This window comes from Aedes albopictus, chromosome 2 (genome assembly GCF_035046485.1).
Source record: "Aedes albopictus strain Foshan chromosome 2, AalbF5, whole genome shotgun sequence".
Taxonomy (NCBI): Eukaryota; Metazoa; Arthropoda; class Insecta; order Diptera; family Culicidae; genus Aedes; species Aedes albopictus.
This window is the reverse complement of record NC_085137.1, coordinates 392,809,566-392,830,654: the sequence shown is the minus strand read 5'-3', so window position 1 is coordinate 392,830,654 and position 21,089 is coordinate 392,809,566. Positions and strand designations below refer to the sequence as shown.

The 21,089-nt window shown below is 43.6% G+C and overlaps 2 protein-coding genes across 10 annotated transcripts in view; both read left to right on the top strand.

Annotated features, from left to right (window-relative positions):
• The window catches only part of LOC115270114 (neurocalcin homolog), a 579,846-nt gene that overhangs the window by 299,873 nt on the left and 258,884 nt on the right, over nucleotides 1-21,089 (top strand). The gene's annotated exons all lie outside the window — the stretch shown is intronic.
• Nucleotides 1-21,089, top strand: part of LOC109400621 (neuronal calcium sensor 2) — a 510,430-nt gene that overhangs the window by 278,763 nt on the left and 210,578 nt on the right. The window contains exon 1 of one of the 7 annotated variants that reach the window (XM_062853210.1): nucleotides 14,479-14,513. The exons of the other annotated variants lie outside the window; for them this stretch is intronic. Within the exon in view, the coding sequence (XP_062709194.1) occupies nucleotides 14,496-14,513 (18 nt within the window). The 5' untranslated portion in view covers nucleotides 14,479-14,495. Of the gene's footprint in view, nucleotides 1-14,478; nucleotides 14,514-21,089 lie in introns of those variants that run through there. 7 annotated transcript variants of the gene reach the window in all.

The following is a 21,089-nucleotide window of genomic DNA, read 5'->3' as shown; positions in this document are numbered from 1 at the left end:
AATTATTCCAGAAAAAAAAAACGGAAAACTTTTTCCATTCCGTAACCAGTGTTCGGGGTTTCGTCGGTAAGCTTGTTTTGGTTTGCTCTTGAAAGGATTAAATTAATCGATTGGGGATTTCGGCATCCCTGTAACAAATTTGGGCTCCGTTCAGTCGCCCGCGGGAGGTCCCATGGATCCCATGGAGGTAGTTTGGCGTACTCCCAGTTCAACCGGGCTCGAACAACATTCATTGTCCGTTATCGAAAGCGATTTCTCAGCTTAGTAAACATGGTCCCGAACAACGCGTGTATCGACAATCCTTGCACCGCTATAGTTATAGGCATACGCAACGAACTTCAATGTCCTGAAACGGCTGCGCACACCCACCAGGGAAGTATTACATCGCAGGTAGAGGTGTACTACCAACCATCAGTTGTGGCCACATGATAAATAAATAGTTACCTACCTTTTTCTGGTTCGTCGCTGCATTGAACCAGTTCGACGGACGACGGCAACGATTCATATTTGCACAGATGAGCCAACTGCCGTTGGTGACGCGGACAGCAGACTCTGCACTGGAAAATATATTTCTAAATCTTCTGAAGCACATTCTAAACATTTACCTAGTCAGATTTTGATTGCAGCATCTCCTCAACTAAAAAAAGTATGATGACAGTGAAAACGTCAACAAATTTTTTGCCCTGGCAGGTGATCGAGAGTGAACGGTCACGGAGCTTATATATAACAGGTCAGAGTTCGAATCCCATTAGTAGTTTCTCTCTTTTTTTTAACTTTTCTTTTATTTTTTTCACTGTGCACTCAGAAATGTGTCCCCATAGTCAGTCAGTACACGGTGGAAGTGATTGCCAACGGAGGCAACCTGTTCCTGATTTCGATTATTGGAACAACGAACAATTGAGTGCTACGTGTGCACTGCACATGTAGGTATACGCTCAACGGGAAATGGCAAACAAACATCACCGAGTCGAGGCAAGGTGGTCTGCCTGGCCCACTATTATCGCGCTTCTTCGTTAGCTTGTTGGTACTACACTTTTACTGGTAGTGAGAGTACACTCAGATTATCATCAGTTGAATTTATTTGCTTGCTGTCGGGTCCTAGCCGGCAGAAATGGTTTCATGGGTATGTGAATGATGTTTTATTGGAAAAGACGCGACGGCGACAACGGCATGGTCTGTGAGAGGTAGATAAAAATTTAATTTATTCCGATTAATAGAAACGTATTTAGAGTGTCGTCGAGTTGGTTTGTCATATCATTATCTGAGCGCAGGCCAAGGTTCAAAAGTTGTGTGAAAATGCGTAGAAATTTGGAAGTAAAAATAACATATTGGACACTCCAACATTTCAGACATGAGTCAAAAAAAAAAAGAAATACCGAAGACTACAATTCACCGTGGAGTAATTCATTCGGAGCAATCTCTGCATGAATTCCTGTAAGAACCTCTAAAGTGAGTTCTATGTATGAATTCCTGGATGAAACCCTGTAGGCCATTTTGAAATTCCTAAAGAAATCTCTAGAGTTATTCAAAGAATCGCTGTGGATATTCACAGACGACTCTCAGGAAGAGTTCACAGAGCAATTCAAGTAACTCTAAGAGAAATCCCTGGAGAAACTGCCTTGGTGGAATGCTTAGAGTAATCTCTGAAGAAATTAACAGCAATTCATTGCTGGAAGAATTTCCAAAAAAAAAACTCTGGGGGTATTCCCAGATGAATTTGGAAAAATTATCAGAGGGATTTAAAGGAGAATCCCTGAAAGAACTTCTTCAGAAATCCCTGTAGGAATTACAAGAATTTTTAGGTGAATACCTGGAGGAACTCACAGAAAATTTTCTGGAGGAATTTTATGGGAATCCATCGAGGAATCCATGGAGAATTTCCTAGATAATTTGTTGAATTTCCCAGAAAGTCCCCAAACGAAATTCCCAAGTAGCACAGAAGTTCTACAACAGCACATGCAATTCTTATCTGACTAAATCTGGTCGTATTAGAGTTGCATATACTTTTTAAGAGCATATGTGCTATTAGGGTTTCTATAGTTCTTCAGAATTCTAGAAGTATTTCCGGCATTATTTCTTAGAAAAATATCAGAAGCAATTCAGAATCGCCAAAGGAATGCAAAACGAAGTTCCTAAAGATATTCCTAAACGAATTCCCAGGTGTACTTCTGGTGGAATCGCTGGATGAATTCCCAGAAAAAATAGTGAAAAAGTTCCTGAAGGAATTCTCAGAAATAGAAAATGCTTTGAGGGTCCTGGGAAAAATTCTTGAAATTTCTGACAGAAGTTCTGAAAATTTTGCACAACTTTTGAGAAATTCTCAATAAAAAAAAATTGAGCATGAGAATAAATGATCGTACAATTCCCATATAGCCGAGGCGGTAAACGCACGGGTATTCAGCATGACCATGCTGAGGGTGACGGGTTCGATTCCCGGTCGGTCCAGGATCTTTTCGTAAAGGAAATTTCCTTGACTTCCTTGGGCATAGAGTATCTTCGTGCCTGCCACACGATATACACATGCAAAATGGTCATTGGCAGAGGAAGCTCTCAGTTAATAACTGTGGAAGTGCTCATAGAACACTAAGCTGAGAAGCAGGCTTTGTCCCAGTGAGGACGTTATGCCAAGAAGAGAGAGAGACAATTCTTTGTAGCAACTCCCCGATCGAGTAGAACAATCAAAATAACTATCTCACAGCTTTCAATGTGCACATTCGAGAACTCCAAACTTTATTAAATCAATAACGCCCAAGTAACACGCTTGTCATGGAAAAGTCACGGCGGTGCCGGTTTTTGTTATACAGAAGTCACTGTGACTTACTTCTAACAAATAAATACTTACTTCCTAGAAGTTAGTCACAGTAACTTCTGCACAGCAAAAACCTGCGCCGCCGTGACTCTTCTGTGACAAGTGTGTTACTTGGGCGGTGTCGGTCACGTCGAAACATAATATATATTCAATATTTCATATACTGTTCATTATTTTAAAAATATGGAACGAGCTCACCGATAAATATCCGCCGCAGCACAATTTTCAATGAATTTGCTGAAATTTTCCTGATAAATAATAAGTTAAAACTAGGGTACAGTACCGATGAAAAACCTAATTCTTCTTCTTTTTTATGGACGTTCTCACTGGAACTTGGTCTGCCTTATCTTCAACTTAGTGGTCTTTGAGTTATTAATTGAAGGGCCTTATTTGTCTGCCATTGCACGAGTTCGTATATTGTTAGGCAAGCACAATGATACACTATGCCCAGGGAGTCGAGAAAATTTTCTCGACTGGAACGGGAATCGAACCACGGCCGTCTCCGGATTGGCGATCCATAGCCTTAACCACTAGGCTAACGGGATACCCCCGATAAAAACCTACGGGCTTTATTAATTATATTAGTATATCATCATCTATGGCAGAGATTGATTTTTTCCTTCACAGTTTCTAACAAAAACAAAATCCGATTTCAAGTCATTTGTTTTGAAGCGCAGTGCTGAAAGGCACAAGCAGTTTTACAATTCAAACATAAAATTATGCTGCATCATGCAAACGACAGTCAGCAACAGCTGGTCAGTGAAAGTCGTAGTCGTTCCATCAGCAGCCGAACCAGATTCATCGTTCAAAGCACAAAATCTCATTAAATATTAACTGTCCTCATTATGCAAGGCACATTGAGAATAACAAGAAACAAAAAAAGAACCAAATCCCTGCAGCAATTTTCTTCAGTTTATCATTTCACCCGGTTTTTACTGCCCCACCTGACGACACCCGCCGCGCCGCACCCACACTGCTGCACTGTGCTATGCCATGCCATCCGCATTGATTTCCTTCGTAAAAGCTTCATTAGAGACCTCCCCCGAACGATAAAATGCAAAACTTTGAAGCCATAATTTGGACCAACCCCCCACCCTCCCGTCCCGTCTTTCTGCGAGATACCGCGTTATACGACAAACTTGAACTAAATTGTAAAGCCCTCATCTTACCGACCGACCGAAGAAGTTGTCGTCGATTTCATCGACTCCGTTTGCTTTCAGTTGAGTCAGGGGTTTTTATGTCGTGTGCTTCGCGGAGCAAATGGTGTTACACAACGTGTTTTTTTTCTTTCTAAACCATAGGGGGAAAAACCTGCTCAACAGACACCCTAACAGGAAGGTTAGGGTAGTGTGAGGTTAAGGCCGTCTGCTACAACAATAGTAAAAGCCAGGACTCCCCTCTCCTCGATCCACTAAAACACATTCCTATGGTCGCCAAACCCTTCGTCTCTCCGGAACCACCAAGAAGGCATTGCTTCAGAGAGGGGCTAGTGCTCATCGCAAGGTTAGCTGCGTAGCCTGCAGCGACGAACATCGGTGACTCGCTTTCACGGTAGCATGCTGGCGCTTAGCCAGTTTTCCGAGTGGTCCTCACCACTCCCTTTGTCCTCGGAAGGTGGGCAGGGTCAACCCCGCTCGCCCCCAACTGCTTGGCAGACATCAAGAACTGATGCCCACGTGCAACCCGATCTGACCTACTGAAGGCAAGGGTATCACTACCCTTCAGGCCCTATCAGATGCACCCGAAGGTTGCAGACAGCAGGGTCTCCACCTGCCCCGACCCTTGCCGGGGACCCCTTTCCAATCGCGGGCTCGGATCCAACCCAGTAGACCGACGCCACGACAGCACCGCTACCGGGACTTCCTCTCCGCGGCCACTTAATCGCTGTTAGGGTCGATCTCGATCGCAGGGCACCGGTATGCCCTACGAAGCCGACTCCGAACCCCTGGACCACCTCTTGCACTGCATCTGAACTAGCCATTCTCCGAGTCCACGCGCCACCTCCTCTGTAGCTCCCAGACGATATGGGTGATAGCCGTTGAAACGGCAGCAACCATGACCTGAAATGACCTGTGCCAGGTGGAATGTAACTTCTCCATGGCGCCTATTAATCCAACTATCTACCCTCGGTATCAACCTATGGGTCCACCTTCCTTTGGTGGAACTGTCCCACGCGCGCTGCCATTTGACCATAGAGGCTCTTCTGGCAGTCCTGCGTATACCTCTTGTGCCGCGCATTTCGAAGCACTCCATGTCCTTACTGATAAGGATGCCGATAGGCACCAGACCAGTAATGACGCAGAGAGCGTCGTGTGACACGGTAGGGTACGCGCTCGCAACCCTCAGGCACATAAGCCTGTAAGTACTTTCCAGCTTCCTTCGGTAGCATTTCGTACTTAGCGCAGTGCCCTACGCCGGGCTGCCATACCTAAGTATGGACGTAGAAACACTAGCCAGAAGCTTGCGCTTACTGGCGTACACCGCAGAGCTATTGGACATCATTCGGGACAGTGCCGCAATAGCTGTGGAGGCTCTTTTGCAGGCATAGTTGACGTGCTTATCGTCCATCATCACGCTCAAGTGTTTGACGGAGCGCTTTGACAGGATAATGCACTCACCAACACTGATCTCCGTCTGCTGCTCCGACTTCCGGTTGTTAACAACCGTCACCTCAGTCTTGTGGTGAGCCAGCTCCAGTTTCCTGGACCGCTTCCACGCCTCCACAAACTTGATCGAGTGGTCGGTAGTCAACTTCACCTCCTCGATCGTTTCACCGTAGACTTCGAGCGTAATGTCGTCGGCAATTCCGACAATCACCACTCCCACTGGGTACTCTAACCTCAACACCTCGTTGTCTATGACATTCCATAACACCGGACCCAGTATGGAACCTTGCGGGACTCCTGAGGTTATGTGAAAGCACTTCCGACCCACCTTCGTGTCGTAGACTAGTACACGATTCTGAAAGTAACTTTCGAGAATCTTGTACAGGTACCCCGGTATCCCCAGACGCAAGAGCGCATCGGCAATAGCAGACCAGCTGGCGCTATTAAACGCATTCCTTACATCCAGAGTCACTAACGCGCAAAAGCGAATTCCCCTCCTCTTAGGCTCGAGTGCTTTCTCGGCGGTTTTTGTAACCGACAAGATAGCGTCTACGGTGGACCTCCCCTTCCGGAAGCCGTACTGGTTACTCGAAAGACCATTTTCGCCCTCGGTGAACCGCAACATTCTATTGAGGATGATCTTTTCGAGCACCTTCCCCGCCGTGTCAATCAAGCATATTGGTCTATATGCCGACGGGTCTCCGGGTGGTTTCCCCGCCTTTGGAAATAGTACCAGGCTGTACCTCTTCCAAGCTTCTGGGAAAACTCCCTCGTCCAGACATTTCTGCATAGCAGACGTGAACATCTCGGGAGCCTCTGCAATAGCTACTTTTAAGGCCAGGTTCGGAACTCCGTCCGGACATGGGGCCTTACCTACGCTAAGGGACTTAGCTATCCCCGCAAGTTCTACATCGGTGATCCTCTCCTCATCGCCAGCCCCAGTCCCCGGCTGTCCTACGAAAGGAGGCCAAGGACTAGGGTCATGACGCGGATAAGGCCCCTCGATGATCCCCTTCAACATCTCTGGAGATTGCTCTGTAGGAGCCATTACATCTCTCGTCTTAGCCATAACGATCCTGTAGGCGTCACCCCACGGGTTCGCATTGGCACTCTGAAAGATGGCACCAGAAAATGTTACGTATTAAAACTAACTTCACTGGCCGGATAGTCACACCCACGGTTCACTCGCGGAATAATGCGTTTCGGACTGCGGTTTAAAAAACGTCGATTTTTGCACAACTGGCGGTTTATTAATTAAACGATAAACGAAAACGAATTATAGCGGACTGTAATTTATTTGTTGCCGACGCGGCCGACGTACGGGAGAAGACTAAATTGATCTTTCTGTGCTGCTGTTCAACAGCGCGATCGAGTTCAAGTTCATTCCCGCCAAATCGCCGAACTTTGGCGGATTGTGGGAAGCGGCCGTGAAGTCCCTGAAAGGCCACATGCGAAGAGTGATAGGAAATACCGTACTCCGTCCGGACGAACTGCTGACTGTTGTTACGCAGATCGAGGCATGTCTAAATTCGAGACCGATCACTCCGATTAGCAACGACCATCGAGACCTGGAAGCATTGACCCCCGGACACTTTTTGGTGCAGCGTCCGCTAACAGCGATTCCGGAGCCGAGTCTGGAGGACATCCCGGAGAACCGACTGAGCAGATGGCGCTTGTTTCAGCGCTACAGTCAGATGCTGTGGAAGCGATGGTCTACTGACTATTTGTCAGATCTCCACAACCGTAACAAGTGGACCCGAAGAAGAGACAACCTGCACATCGGAACAATGGTGTTACTGAAAGAGGATAAACTACCGCCGCTGCAGTGGCAGCTTGGACGCGTGACGGAGATTCACCCAGGAGCAGATGGTATCATCAGGGTGGTTACCGTTCGCACGCAGCAAGGAATATTCCGTCGAGGAATCCAGAAGATATGCATTCTCCCGATTCAGCACAATCAACCGCAGGTCGAGGAAGCACAGTAGTTCAGCATCACTACATCAGTCCGCTAAGTAGAATAAGTATTTCCGCCCCCGTTGGGGCACTTTAGGCAGCAGGCGGCACACATTTCGCCGTTGATGTCTGGGGGCTACCCTCAAGTTACGTTCATCCTGTTTTCGTATTTTGTTGGAACCTACCGCTTTGCTTTCCATCGCTAGGGATGTGAACACCAACTGTCTCAGCCGTCGTCGCCGCAGCCCAGATGATCCGTTAGATGTGATGCTTCTACCGTTCCTGTTACCTGCTCAGACAACCACCAGGCTAAGTACGCCCCCATATGGGGCAACTGTCGGCATTCTGCGGTGCTTTATTACCGCTACGCCACGGGGGCGACGTATAAGTTACGTTGATCCGCTTTAGTGTTTCTTTTGGATCCCAATCGCCTCGTATCTTCGACAGATCATCCGCATCCTCGTTCATCGCTAGTCATCAGTATTCCCTAGCCCGAGAGAGATGCCCGGATATCCATCCGATGTACAGTCTACCGAATCGTTTTCATCAGTTCATCGTGCCAGCAGCAAGGAGCTGTGCTTCAGCTAAGTACTCATTGCCCCCACGGGGCAACTTTGGCAAGCTTTGGACATTCCGTCCGTTTATCGCCAGGGGGCCGACCGTTAAGTTACGTGTCTCTTCTGTAAGCCCGTGTCTCGGATTACAGCCGTATTTATCTTCGACAGGCATCGAACCGTCACATACCGCAGTCTCCAGTGGCGCGTTCCAATTCTACCGGACGTTTGACATCAGTGCACGGATTCATCGTCTACGTGATGCGGACATCGTCATCAGTGATCAGCCGTAGGAGGACCAACCGATCCTGTCCAGTTATTCAACAATCGTATATGTATATAGTGTTAGAGTAAGCGACGAGATCGTCGAGCCGTTGTTACGAAGAGTAGAGCAAAACAGAATTGTTTGTTCATTGTTCCATTGTACTAGTTAGATCATTGTTCCAGTTTGTTTTTGTGTTGAGTTAACTCAAGGCCGCCGGCATGTTACGTACAGTATTAATTAGTTATAGTTAGACCGACATAAGACTCACTGATCGAACCGAGTCAGATTGAGCAGAGCATGAGTACCGCAGAAACAGCTTCTCTGTTGCGCACCGCAGACCGATAGCAGTGTAGGTCGTGCAGGTAGTCCCCGATCATCGGCTTTTGAGTGCCACCGATCGCGCTGTTGAACAGCAGCACAGAAAGATCAATTTAGTCTTCTCCCGTACGTCGGTCGCGCCGGCAAGAATAAATTTATATACAGTCCGCTATAGTCCGTTGTGTTAATTTCGTTTGTTTAATAAACCGCCAGTAGTGCAAATTCAAGTGCAACTCGAGTGCTTTAAAACCAAGTCCGAAATTACACTATTCCGCGAGTGAACCGTGGGGTGCTTTGTCCGGCCAGTGAAGATAGTTTTATACATAACAGGACCCTCAAAGCAGGCCTTTTTGCTCGCTCTTATCTCGGTCTTCAGCACGGCTTTTGCAGCGGCGAACACCACCCGTCGTTCGTTTCGCTCTCCCTCTGATCGTACTCGCTGCATCCGCCGCCTAGCCCGTAGGCAGGTGCGCAATCGCGTCGGTCCACCAGTAAGCCGGTGGCTTCCCATTTCTAGGGTGGATTCGCCTAGCCATGGTCGCATCACACGCACGTGAGAGCACCGCTACCAGCTCGTCGCCGTCTAAACCAAGTAAGTTTCGCTCACGGCGGAGCGCCTCCCTAAATACCCCTTCGTCGAAGTATGATGTCTTCCCCCTGCGAGGACTTGTCCTTGGCCTAGCCGCCTCTTCTTCTACCCGCTGCCTGCTGTTGTTGTAGTCGATACTGTAGCGAACCGCCAGGTTGTCGCTGTGAGTGTAGCTATCGTCTACTCTTCAGTTTGAATTACTTTTTAAGCCATGACTACAAAAGGTCACGTCAATAATTGACACCGCTCCGTTTCAACTATAGGTACTCTTGGTACCGACATTAGCCAAGTCGGCATCTAAGATGGCCAGTGTTTCTAGCAGGATCTGACCCCGCCGGTTCGTGAAACGGCTTTCCACGGCCCAGGCATTAAAGTCACCCGCTATTATCACCGACCTTCGCCCTGTTAGCACGGTCGTTATGCGGTCCAGCATTTGCGTGAACGGCTCGATCGGCCACCGCGGAGGCGCATGACAGCTACAGAAGAAAACTACGTTTACTTTGGCGACCACGAAGCCCTCATAGGTAGTAGACACCAACTCCTGGACGGGGTATCTACCCGTCGTCCACACGCTATTTTTTGGACCCATCCGCAACTTAGTTGCTGTTGCCGGCGGGTACTCGGTATGGATCCGCTATGATGGCCATATCCGTTTCCCACTCAGAAACCGCCTGACAAAGCAGTTGCTGAGCCGCGTCACAGTGGTTCAGATTCAGCTGCGTTATCTGCACTGTGATTTGTTGTTCACTGCGGCTTTCTTGAAGGCCGGACACTTTAGACCTCCCGTCGGATGTCTGTTGTTCGCGGGTTTCCCGGTACAGGTCATGCAGATGGGTGGACTCGCGCAGCTTTGAGCCTTATGACCTTCAGCGCCGCATCGCCTCCACAGTTTGCGCCTGTCAGGGCCTTTGCAGTCCCACGACTTGTGTCCTGGTTCCAGACAACTAAAGCAAACCTCTGGTGGCTCGTGGAACATCAGGTGACATACGCACCAACCCACCTTAATATTGCCTACTTTAACGGACTTTTTAATGTCCGCCACAAGTAGCTGAACCAAAGCTATCTGCATCCCTGCTGGCCCCTTCCGTAGCCTAACGGCTGCGGCGGCCACCTGCACATCGAACTGTTGCCGCATTGCCGTGACGAGCTCTTCCACTTCGGTGATCTCGTCAGTGTCGTTGACCTTCAGATTCGCCTCGTGCGTTAAGAGCCCTCACCTCAACACCCTCACCAAGGACCTCTTCTGCCAACCTTTTTGTAGGCGGCGCCCTTGTGTTCCTTCTCGCCCGTACGAGTACGTCTAATACTGCGTACGTCGGCTCCAAGACCCTCAAGCTTGGCGTCGCTTCGCATCGCCTTCAAGACGTCCGAGTACTTGGACTGTTCCGTCTTGATGACGATCGCGTCGCCTTTCTCACGCTTGGCACGTACCCTCCTACGTCTTGGCTTGCCGTCCTGTACTTCTACCGACGGATTCTTCTTCTTCTTTCGCTCTACCTTCGTCCAGAGGGCCCTACTCTTTTGCTGCTGAGGGCCCACAAACGGTCGCAACCCCTTGTTCCCATCGTTCCGGGACGGGCCAGCCTTTTCAGGCCCACCCTTCCCAGCTTTCCGGGAACCCTGGCTGGGGTCCGACCTTCCGGCATTGTTACCGACCTTCGGGGTAATTATGCGTCTGGCTTTGCGTGCACCGCCAGACAGCTCCTCGACTGACGGCTGCCTCGCCCGCTTCTGCGAGTGCTTGTCCCGTTTGTCGCGAGCAGTTGCTTCCGCTTTTTTCGGACTTCCTGCGAAGGACAAGGCCTCCGTTTGTGTAAACTTTGGCACTATCTCAACCCAACCCTTCTTGTGAAGGGGTTGATCGCACCACTACTTCCACCTAGATTTTGATTTTTAGAATTTTTGCTCATTTTTTCATCCCACGAGTCGCACGGGAAATAAGGTCCACCACGCCAGAGCCCTGCATTAACGCGGTAAGGGACAGCTTACTGTGGGGGGTATCCAGGTACCCCACAGGCTACGTTAAACATCGAGCATCTTTTTCACCCCCTCGATCACTCATTCCTTGGCACGGGTCGCTTGACACCTTGAGTTGGGGTTAGTAGTCCTATTCTTAGCCGGCGACTACGCGGCTACGCGGAAGAGTAAGGCTGCTGGAAATGACGTACTCTTGGCTTAGTTTTTAAATATGGTAGTGTGTTGCTGTACGAAATACTTCACCATAGGGCCTGCCCATAAGCTGCGTAAACTGTTCCGTAGAACTACCTGATAACTGACAGGATGGCCACATTTGTCCTTTTAATGAAAAAAGACAAAGACTGAAGTGCGCCAATTACAGTGAAATAACACTCGTCAACTCGGTGTGCAAAGCTATAACACATATTCTGTTCAACATATTGGTCCTACGACTGCCAATACCATGCTGATTTTCGTGAGGCTCGATCAACGAAAAATCAAAAGTTTACTCTGCGAAAAGTTGTAGTAATGTTCCGGGAGTACAACTTGTAGATCCACAATCTGTTTGTTTATTCAAAAGCGGTGTACGGTTCAGTGAATATAAATGAATAGTGGAAGACAAATCTGGTCAAACTTTTCTATAGGTCCTAAGTGCAGATGAGAGGCTCTCTTTAAGTCTCCTCTCTTTTGATTATAATATGTTTGTGTATATGAATTTTGATTTACTTCTTGCGTCAGAAGGTAGATAGACCAATCTTTTTTCCGATCTACACATAACAAATTGTAAAAATGTTAACTGCGACACCGTAATAACTTAAACAGAATCGGAACAAAGAGAGCCTCTCTTTTGCAGATTGGACCTTTAGACATGTTTGCCTTTAAATGGTAGAACACTGTTTTCCGACGAAACTTATTAGACTGATTAGCGAAACGTTTGATGGATCGATATTTCGTAATCACTCGTAAACTTTAACGAATTGAAGCAGAGTTATGCGCTGTAAAATTTAGGAACAGCGTAACAACTTAGGACTGCTCCGTACTACAAAAGATCTGCAACTCCCTGAGTCAAGTCATCCCGGCTGCTTGCCACCACCGCCTGGATGTATGCAGATTTTACCTCCCCACTGCTCGCGCTCGTTATTCCTTCCGGGCTGCCACTCTCGTCCAATATCAATCATCCTGCTGCGATGCTGCGCTTCTATCGCTCGTTGTGACAGAAAACGACACAGAATGTTTCACTGAGGCTGGAGCTAGAGAAGAGGCAAAAAAAAAGTTGTTCCTGTGACGACGCGGCGTACTTTCGCCACCGCGTAGGAGTTAAGAAGTGGAGTAAGAAAGAGTTTTCCCGGCGGCGGCGACAAGTTTGGCCGCATCCATCCATCGCTGACTGCCTGGTGAATGGAAAGGAAGTGCATGTACTTGGGTACTATCCTGGTTGTACTTAGTGGAAGTTCGTTTGCAGCAAAGTAGACGCGAGAGTTTTGTGTCGCGAAATTGAATTTTGGCTCGCGGGAGTCCTCGCTCAAGGTAGGGCGAGGACAATGCGTTATGGATTTGGAGTATACTTTGAGAAAGACGACGACGGCGACGTAACGCTTTCGGCGCGAGGTTCCATATCCGTTGTTGTCGTTGGTCGTGATGGAGAAAGTTTAGATGATTTAGATTGAAAGTGTGGCGCACAGAGTATTCAAGTGCCGGTCTTTTGTCGTGGGTTTCTCGTTGGGGTGCAGGGAGGGTTTTTTTTTTGTGGCAGAAAAAAATGTTCATTTTTAAGTCGTAACTTCTAAAGTTAATCTTTTGTCCTGGCTGAATGAATTTCTGATACAATAGTTCTAGGGTATCGCGCCACTTGGGCGGTGGCCTCTATATTCGTCTGTTTTCCACTATAACTCATGAACCAATTGACTTGAAATGTTGTACACGGGTAGATAATATACCTATCTCACCACATTCCAAAAGTTGTGTCAATTGGTTCAAATTTGACTGAGTTATAGTGGAAAACAGACGAATATAGAAGCCACCGCCCAAGTGGCGCGATTCCCTATATGTAATCCTTTGGTAGTTCTAATTAATAGGATGCGGAACTAAATATGTGCGCTATAACTCAGTCAATATCATACCAATTGACTTGAATTTGTATACACGGCAAGATACTTTAAGTATCTCACCGTGTACAAAATATAATTCAATTGGTATTAAATTGACTGAACCCTGCCCAAATGGTCCCGTACCTTATTGGTTGGATTTCTTTATGAAATTTGGAAGCAAACAGCTGTACGAGAAAATTGTAATGAAACAGGCATGAGTTAACAATGATACATATTGCCCTTTACTGGCATTTAATCAGATTTGCTGGTATGTCTGAAACATACTGGAAAAACTTGTAATTAGAAGGCACGAAATGTTGACACATTGACAAATTGAGAAATGAAGTGTGAGAGTAAGCCTCAGCTTCATAAAAACAATTCACTCTCACTTGTAGTTAGTGGACACAAACGCGAGTGTGTTGTGGATTGGCATCTTAGCCGAAAGAGAGATGGGTTTGTGAAAAAGGAGTGTTCACGGTGTGGCTTTGGAGACAGTTTGGCTTTCTATTCCGCAGAATCATTACCTGGTCTGTGGTTTAGTTGGTTAAAGCGCCGGTCTAGTGAATACGGAGTCGTGGGTTCGAATCCCACCAGAACGGGATGATTTTCACAAATTTTATCTTTCAATTTGTCAATTAGCATCATTTTGTGCCATCTAATTACAAGTTTTTTCCAGTGTGAGTTAACAATAGTGTAGTGTTGTCAAAGGGATTAACTACATTTCTTTTTCAGAGATGTTCAACGGACTTGGTAGTGTAGTGGCTACCGCTTCTAGTTCGTACGCAAAAGCTTCTGCGTGCAATCCATGACTCTCCCCTTCATCCTACTTTGGATCTTTATGTCGGCTTTCGCCCCTCAGCTATCTCATTGGTTTCCTGTGTGAGACTGGTTATCTGACGGTACTGGAGTAGCATCTGAAATTTATCTGTATATTTCGCCGTTTTTGCAAACTGAGCTTCCTTACAATTTTGACTGTTTCATCCTCCTCTCTAATTCAATCCTACTCATTTCAGAAACTCAAACCACACAACTTTTCTTCCATCACAGCACATCGCTCAGCTCTGTTGCTGCTACTGTTACCTCGCAAACACACCCTCATCTCTGTCCTCACACGCACACACTCCCAAAACACCCACTTCGAGCAAGCACACACACAGGTGTCCCACTGGGACTGGACGCAAAAAAAGGCCGGTTATTGAGCAATTGAGATGGCCGATGGCGACTACCGGCGACAACGGCGACGCCCGTTCGCTTATCTAATTATATCGACCGTCTTCGGTGGGCTGGCGTTGATGACAGCTGGAGGAGTCCGTGGGGATAAGATTTTGGAGCAATTTATGAGTGCTCGAGATGACGACATGTTGCTTTGCGTCAAGGTGATGGACTTTTTTTAATAGTAATATGTTCTAAGAACTTCACTTGAGAAAGCATGATTTTTGGATATTTTGTTTTCGGTTATGCATGTTAAGAAGACCGATTTGAATGTATTGCTCATGCGAGTTAAATGATTTGTTGATTTCATATGAATAATATGTATAAAGCTTGTGCATGCAGCTACCTTAAACTTAAACTTTTTATTTAAATTAATGAAACTGTGGAAACAAATTCAGTTCAAAATTTGTGAACTTTTCTATTGAAACCTTCTTTAATTATTTAACCCTTTGCAGCCGGGTTATATATGATCCCAACATAGAAACGGCTGAATAAATTCACCTATTCGATAAAACAGAATACTGTCTTCGGCAAAGTTGTTTCAAATTGAGCACTATTAGGGAAAAATGGGAATATTTGTATCTGGGACTTCATTGAAAACCTAGAACATCCTGAACACCATGAAATTTGGAAAAAAAAATACAAAATAATCAACATACCAGTTGTTTTAAAAGCAGAGCTTTGATGTGGGTTACGTTTATATGTATTCATTTAGCTTTCGTTAAGAATATCAAAAGAGTTTTATATTCGCGGATGTTCTAGGTGTTCAAAACTGTCCTACAGTGAAGTCCTTCAAATCTACAATAAACACAATACAATTTCGCAATCACACAATAAACACCATAGGGATATTCGACGTCAGCCAAGCTACTTTGGAATTCAGAACTTCAGGTCTACACTCGTAACAGTAGCCATATTTGTTATACTGAGTAACTTTGCTCAATCAACCGTGGTTACCGGACCAACCTGAAGTCTAATAGCTTATCATAAACCTTTGGGACATTAAGGGTAGTCCAAACTCTTCTTTAATGAAGTTCTTCAAATCTACAAGAAAAACTTTATGTGTTTTCACCATAAATAATAGAATTGCATAATCTGCTGGGATCCGCGAAGCTCTTGAAATCTCAAATGTCATGTAGAGACACTACAGGAATATTCCAGGTCAGCTAAACAACCGTGGAGTTCAGGACTTCAAGTCTACCCTCGTAACAGTATCCATATCTGTTATACCGATTAACGCTGTATAATCAACCGCAGTTACTGGAGCAATCTGAAGTCTGCTAGCTTATTATAAACGTCCAAACTGTTCTAATGAAGTCCTTCAAATCTTCAAGAAAAACTTTATGTGTTTTCGCCAGAAATAAGAGTATTGCATAATCTGGTGGGATCCGTGAAGCTCTCGAAATCTCAAATGTCATTTAGAGACACTACAGGGATATTCCAGATCAGCCAAACTACCTTGGAGTTTAGGACTTCAGGTTTACAATCGTAACAGTGTCCATATCTGTTATACTAAGGAACGCTGCATAAACTAGCGCAATTACTGGAGTAATCTGAAGTCTACTAGCTTATTATAAACCTTTGGGACATTCAGGGTTGTCCAAACTGTTCTATAATGAAGTCCTTCAAATCTACAAGAAAAACTTTATGTATTTTTACCAGAAATAATAGTATTGCATAATCAGCTGGGATCCGCGATGCCCATGAAATCTCAAATGTCATTTATAGATACTACAGGGATATTTCAGGTCAGCCAAACTACCTTAGAGTTCAGGACTTCAGGTCTACACTCGAAACAACAGCCATATCTGGTATACTGACTAACGTTGCATATTTTTCCGTGGTTACTGGATCAATCTGAAGGGTATTTTTGGTTATAAATGTCAAATATCATTTAGAGACACTATGGGAATGTCATGCCAAACTTTCTTTGAGTTCAGAACTTCAGGTCTACTCTCGTAATATCAGCTATATCTGACATACTGAGTAACGTTTCATAACCAATCGCGGTGACTGGACCAACCTGAAGTCTGCTATCCTATATATTATTATGAACCGTTGGGGTATTAAGTATCGTCCAAACTATCCTAAAGTTTAGCTCTCGATAGTAACAGTATTTATTCTCACAATGAACTTTAAATTGTAATCTGTAATCCTCCTGGCATAGCATAAGTCATTTTAAGATAGTTTTGAGATATTCCAGATCAACAACACTACTCCGAGGATTATAGCATCAGGTCTACACTTGTGAAGACTTACTGGACATGATAGATTACAGCTTTTAATGAAAGAAATAACGGTTACACCCGTAGACTTTAAGATCTGAACTCGAAAACAGTTTGGATGACCAGGCTAAATATCCCGACTGAGCTAATGCTGTCTATTAACCTTTCAAAAGACTTACTGGACATGATATATTCAGTGTTGCAAAAATTCATCTCATTCATTTGAACTCTAACCAACAAATCTTTTCAGTCATTTTTCCTTCTAGTCATGTTCAAAACGATTTCATTCAATCAGAGCACCTATCAAATGAGAAGCGAATCCTTGTCAATTGAATAAATTGTCACTCGAATGAGTAGCTGGGCACGAAACACAAAAAACGTGCAAAATTCCGCCAGACTGAAAAAAATATCGAATGTCGGGGCAAAGTCGGGTCAATTTTTATCGAATGTTGGACCACAGTTGGACCAACATCGAACAACTATTGGGTCTATGATGGGTTTGGTGGCCAAAATAAAAATAGGTGGATGATAGGTTGATGTCGGGTTTGACGTCATCAATGCACACTGTTTCCAAAGGCCCAATTTCGTGATCGAAATTGTTTTGGGCATGAAAAATTGATTTTAGAGGTTTGGTGTCTTCGAAGAAGTTGTTTGGTATATCAGAGCCCTTCTTTTGGAAGTATCACTAATGTGATTAATCCACCTAAAAGTGAGATAGAAATTCAATTTTTTTCATAAGTGAAGATGGCGTGTTTATGTCTTCAGCAAAGTTGTAGAAAATGTCATTATGAGAAAACTTGCCGAACAAACTTTTGCTCTATCTGCTCAATTTCGAGAGATATGGGCCATTATTTGTGAATGGCCCCTTGAAATCAGTTTTTTTTATGTAACTTTTTCCAGACATTTTTGGGAATTTTTTCTACAAAGTTATTAAGTATGACAAAATACGTATTTCTTCTGAAGACGGCAACATTGTATCTATGATAGTTTTTGAGATATTCACTCATTTATTTTGAAAAGTAGCCTTTTTTACGGTTTTGTGACATTTACAGAGGCAAAATGGGGCAAGATTTTTCAATTGAATATGAAAGAAGTTGATAATAGGTGTAAATTTTGTTTCAACTCAGGCTGGACACTTGCTTCCTTGACAGTAAAATTGAGCTATGAAATATTTTAGTTCGTAACTGAAATTTTCGAAAAACTCAAAAAGTATTGAAGATAGAACTTTGTCGTCTTTAAAGAAAACATGCATTTTTTCATAGATAATAAGTTTGTAGAACATTTGAAAATTCCTAAAAATGTCTGAACAAATTCATTTTCATTTATTTAGTTCACATCAAATTCATGATAATACTGAACAAAGTTACAATGAAAAAACTGATATTTAGGGGTCGTTAACAGAAAATGACCCATATCTTTCAAAACGGAGCAGATAGGACAAAAGTTTGTTGCAAGAAGTTGTTTGATAGACAAGAATCCTTCTTTTGAAAATATTACTTTTGTGATCAATTCACCTAGTAGTGAGATGAAAATTCAGTGTTTACCATATGTGAATATAGTATACTGATGTCTTCAGGAAAGTTGTAGGAAATATCATTATAAGAAAACTTGCCGAACAAACTTTTGTTCTATATGCTCCATTTTGAAAGATATGAGTCATTTCCTGAAAACGACCCCTAAATATCAGTTTTTTCATTGTAACTTTTTTCAGACATTCTTAGGAATTTTTAAATGTTCTACGAAGTTATTGTATATGATAAAATACATGTTTTCTTTGAAGACGACAAAGTTCTATCTTCAATACTTTTTGAGTTTTTTTTTGAAAATTTCAGTTACGAACTAAAATATTTCACAGCTCAGTTTTACTGTCAAGGAAGCAAGTGTCCAGCCTGAGTTGAAACAAAATGTACACCTATTATAAACTTCTTCCATATTCAATTGAAAAATCTTGCCCCATTTTGCCTCTGTAAATGTCACAAAGCCGTAAAAAGGCTATTTTTTTAAATAAATTATTGAATATCTCAAAAACTATCAAAGATACAATGTTGCCGTCTTCAGAAGAAATACGTATTTTGTCATACTTAATAACATTGTAGAACATTTGAAAATTCCCAAAAATGTCTGGAAAAAGTTACAACAAAAAAACTGATTTTGAGGAGTCATTCACAAATAATGGCCCATATCTCTCGAAATTGAGCAGATAGAGCAAAAGTTTGTTCGGCAAGTTTTCTCATAATGACATTTTCTATAACTTTGCTGAAGACATAAACACGCTATCTTCACTTATGAAAAAAATTGAATTTCTATCTCACTTTTAGGTGGATTAATCTCATTAGTGATACTTCCAAAAGAAGGGCTCTGATATACCAAACAACTTCTTCGAGGACACCAAATCTCTAAAATCAATTTTTCATACCCAAAACAATTTCGATCACGAAATTGGGCCTTTGGAAACAGTGTGCAATGATGGTAAAAGCTTTAGATCTACAACACCACAAATTTTGCTTCGTAGCTGGTGCTCAATCGAATGATATGTGCCTTGACTGAGGCTGAAGCTGATGTCAATTGAATGATCAGAGGCTAGTCAATTGATATTCCGATGGTAAATGGAAAAATGAGTGGTTACCTATCTCAATTTCAGCTTTAAATGTCGGTTGTCAGTATCACTTCGCAGCACTGGATATATTACAAATCGTAGCGTTGTATGGGACGATTCAAATATGACGTCCATAATTTTTCGGGAATTTTAGACCCACCCCCCTCCCCCCTCTGTCACGGTTTTTCGTATACCTTATACTGCCCATAATCGCATAGTTGACGTAAGTGCCACTGTAGTTTTCAACACACTTTTGTAATTTTAACAATGATTAATGAAAAGTTCATGATTTTTTTCACGTTGATATCTAGCTAGTGATTAGATCTTGTGCTCTATTGAGTAAAACTTGTCACAATTATGCACATTTGATGGATATTAGCTTATCAGTGCTGTCATTGTCAATGGTGGTTACGTCGACTATGCGATTATGGGCAGTATACATGGAGTGTCACACTTTCTCAGACCCCCCTCCCCCCTAAACTATGGACGTCATTTTTGAATGACCCCTATAATGAAAAAAGTTATCATTACACCCGTAGATTTTAGGATCTAATCTCAAGAACAGTGTGGATGACCTAGGATATCCTAACTGATCTGATACCACTGAACTATCTGATCTATCTGATACTATTCAGAAGACTTACTGTACATAATAGATTACAAATCGTAGCTTAGTATAATGAAAGAAGTTACCGTTGTTACAACTGTAGACTTTAGGATTTAAACTCATGAACAATTTGGATGACCTAGGATATCCCGATTGATCAGATATTGTCTATTAACCATTCAGCAGACATACTGGGCAAGATAGATTACAAATCGGTGATTTGTATAATGGAAGAAGTTACCGTTACACAAGTAGATTTTAAGATCTTAACTCAAGAACAGTTTGTATGACCTAAGATATCCCGACTGATCTGATACTGTCTATTGAACTTTTAGAAGACCTACACTGTAACTGGACATGATAGATTACCAATCGTAGCTTTGTATAATGGAAGAAGTTACTGTTATACCCGTAGACATCAGGATCTAAACTCATGAATAGTTTTAATGACCTAGAATGTCCAGAAAAAAAATCTGCATAATATTCTACCAAAACTTCAGAAAAACGTAGAAAAAACTCCATAATAACGCTTGGAAAAAATCTGGCTTCAAAGGGTTAGTTTAACATAGATGAACTGATTGCCACGAGGCATGTGGAGATCTGGTTTTTCCAATGCCTCTTCAATATTTAATATCGCACGGATTCCATTGATGAAAAATATCGTTACCCAATTCAGTTTCAATCAATCTGAGGATTTGGTGTAACTGTTCAGTGGTTCAGTGGTTTAGTGTTTTTTTTTGTTCATCTCATATCATTGCTTTCGCAATTCATTTCGTTTATAATACCCATAAGCTTCTCCGAGCATATCCGGTCAATCTAGGCAGTTCAATGGATGCGCTCTTAGAATGCGTGGAACGGTATATCGAAATCAACTCCCAATGTTTCTTAGTAAGAGGTTTCCAGGTTTTCCCTGGCGGAGTGCTTATTACGCAAAGCTCTATCTTAACCTTATTAAGCCGCCTAGCAGTAATGGCGCCTTTCTGGTGCTTTCGAAAACCGATAAAAAAAACAAGTGGCATGCGACATCCACTTTTTCCTACGTTTAACAAAAATCTATTTCATGGCATCAGAAATCATATCGTTTATTTGGCTTTTAATGTTTGAGCCTTAAACTCTTAAAAAAGTTACAGTCTTGAATTTTGAACCGCCATTTTGGATTTAATTCCGCCATCTTGGAAATTCTTGTAGGCAATTTTGGACTCCAAATTTGTTCCCCATACAAGATATACCCATATTGAATGGCTTTAGAGCATAGGTTCCCAAACTTTCACGTCGCGCGACCCCCTTTTGCCAGCTGACGTAGTTTTCGCGA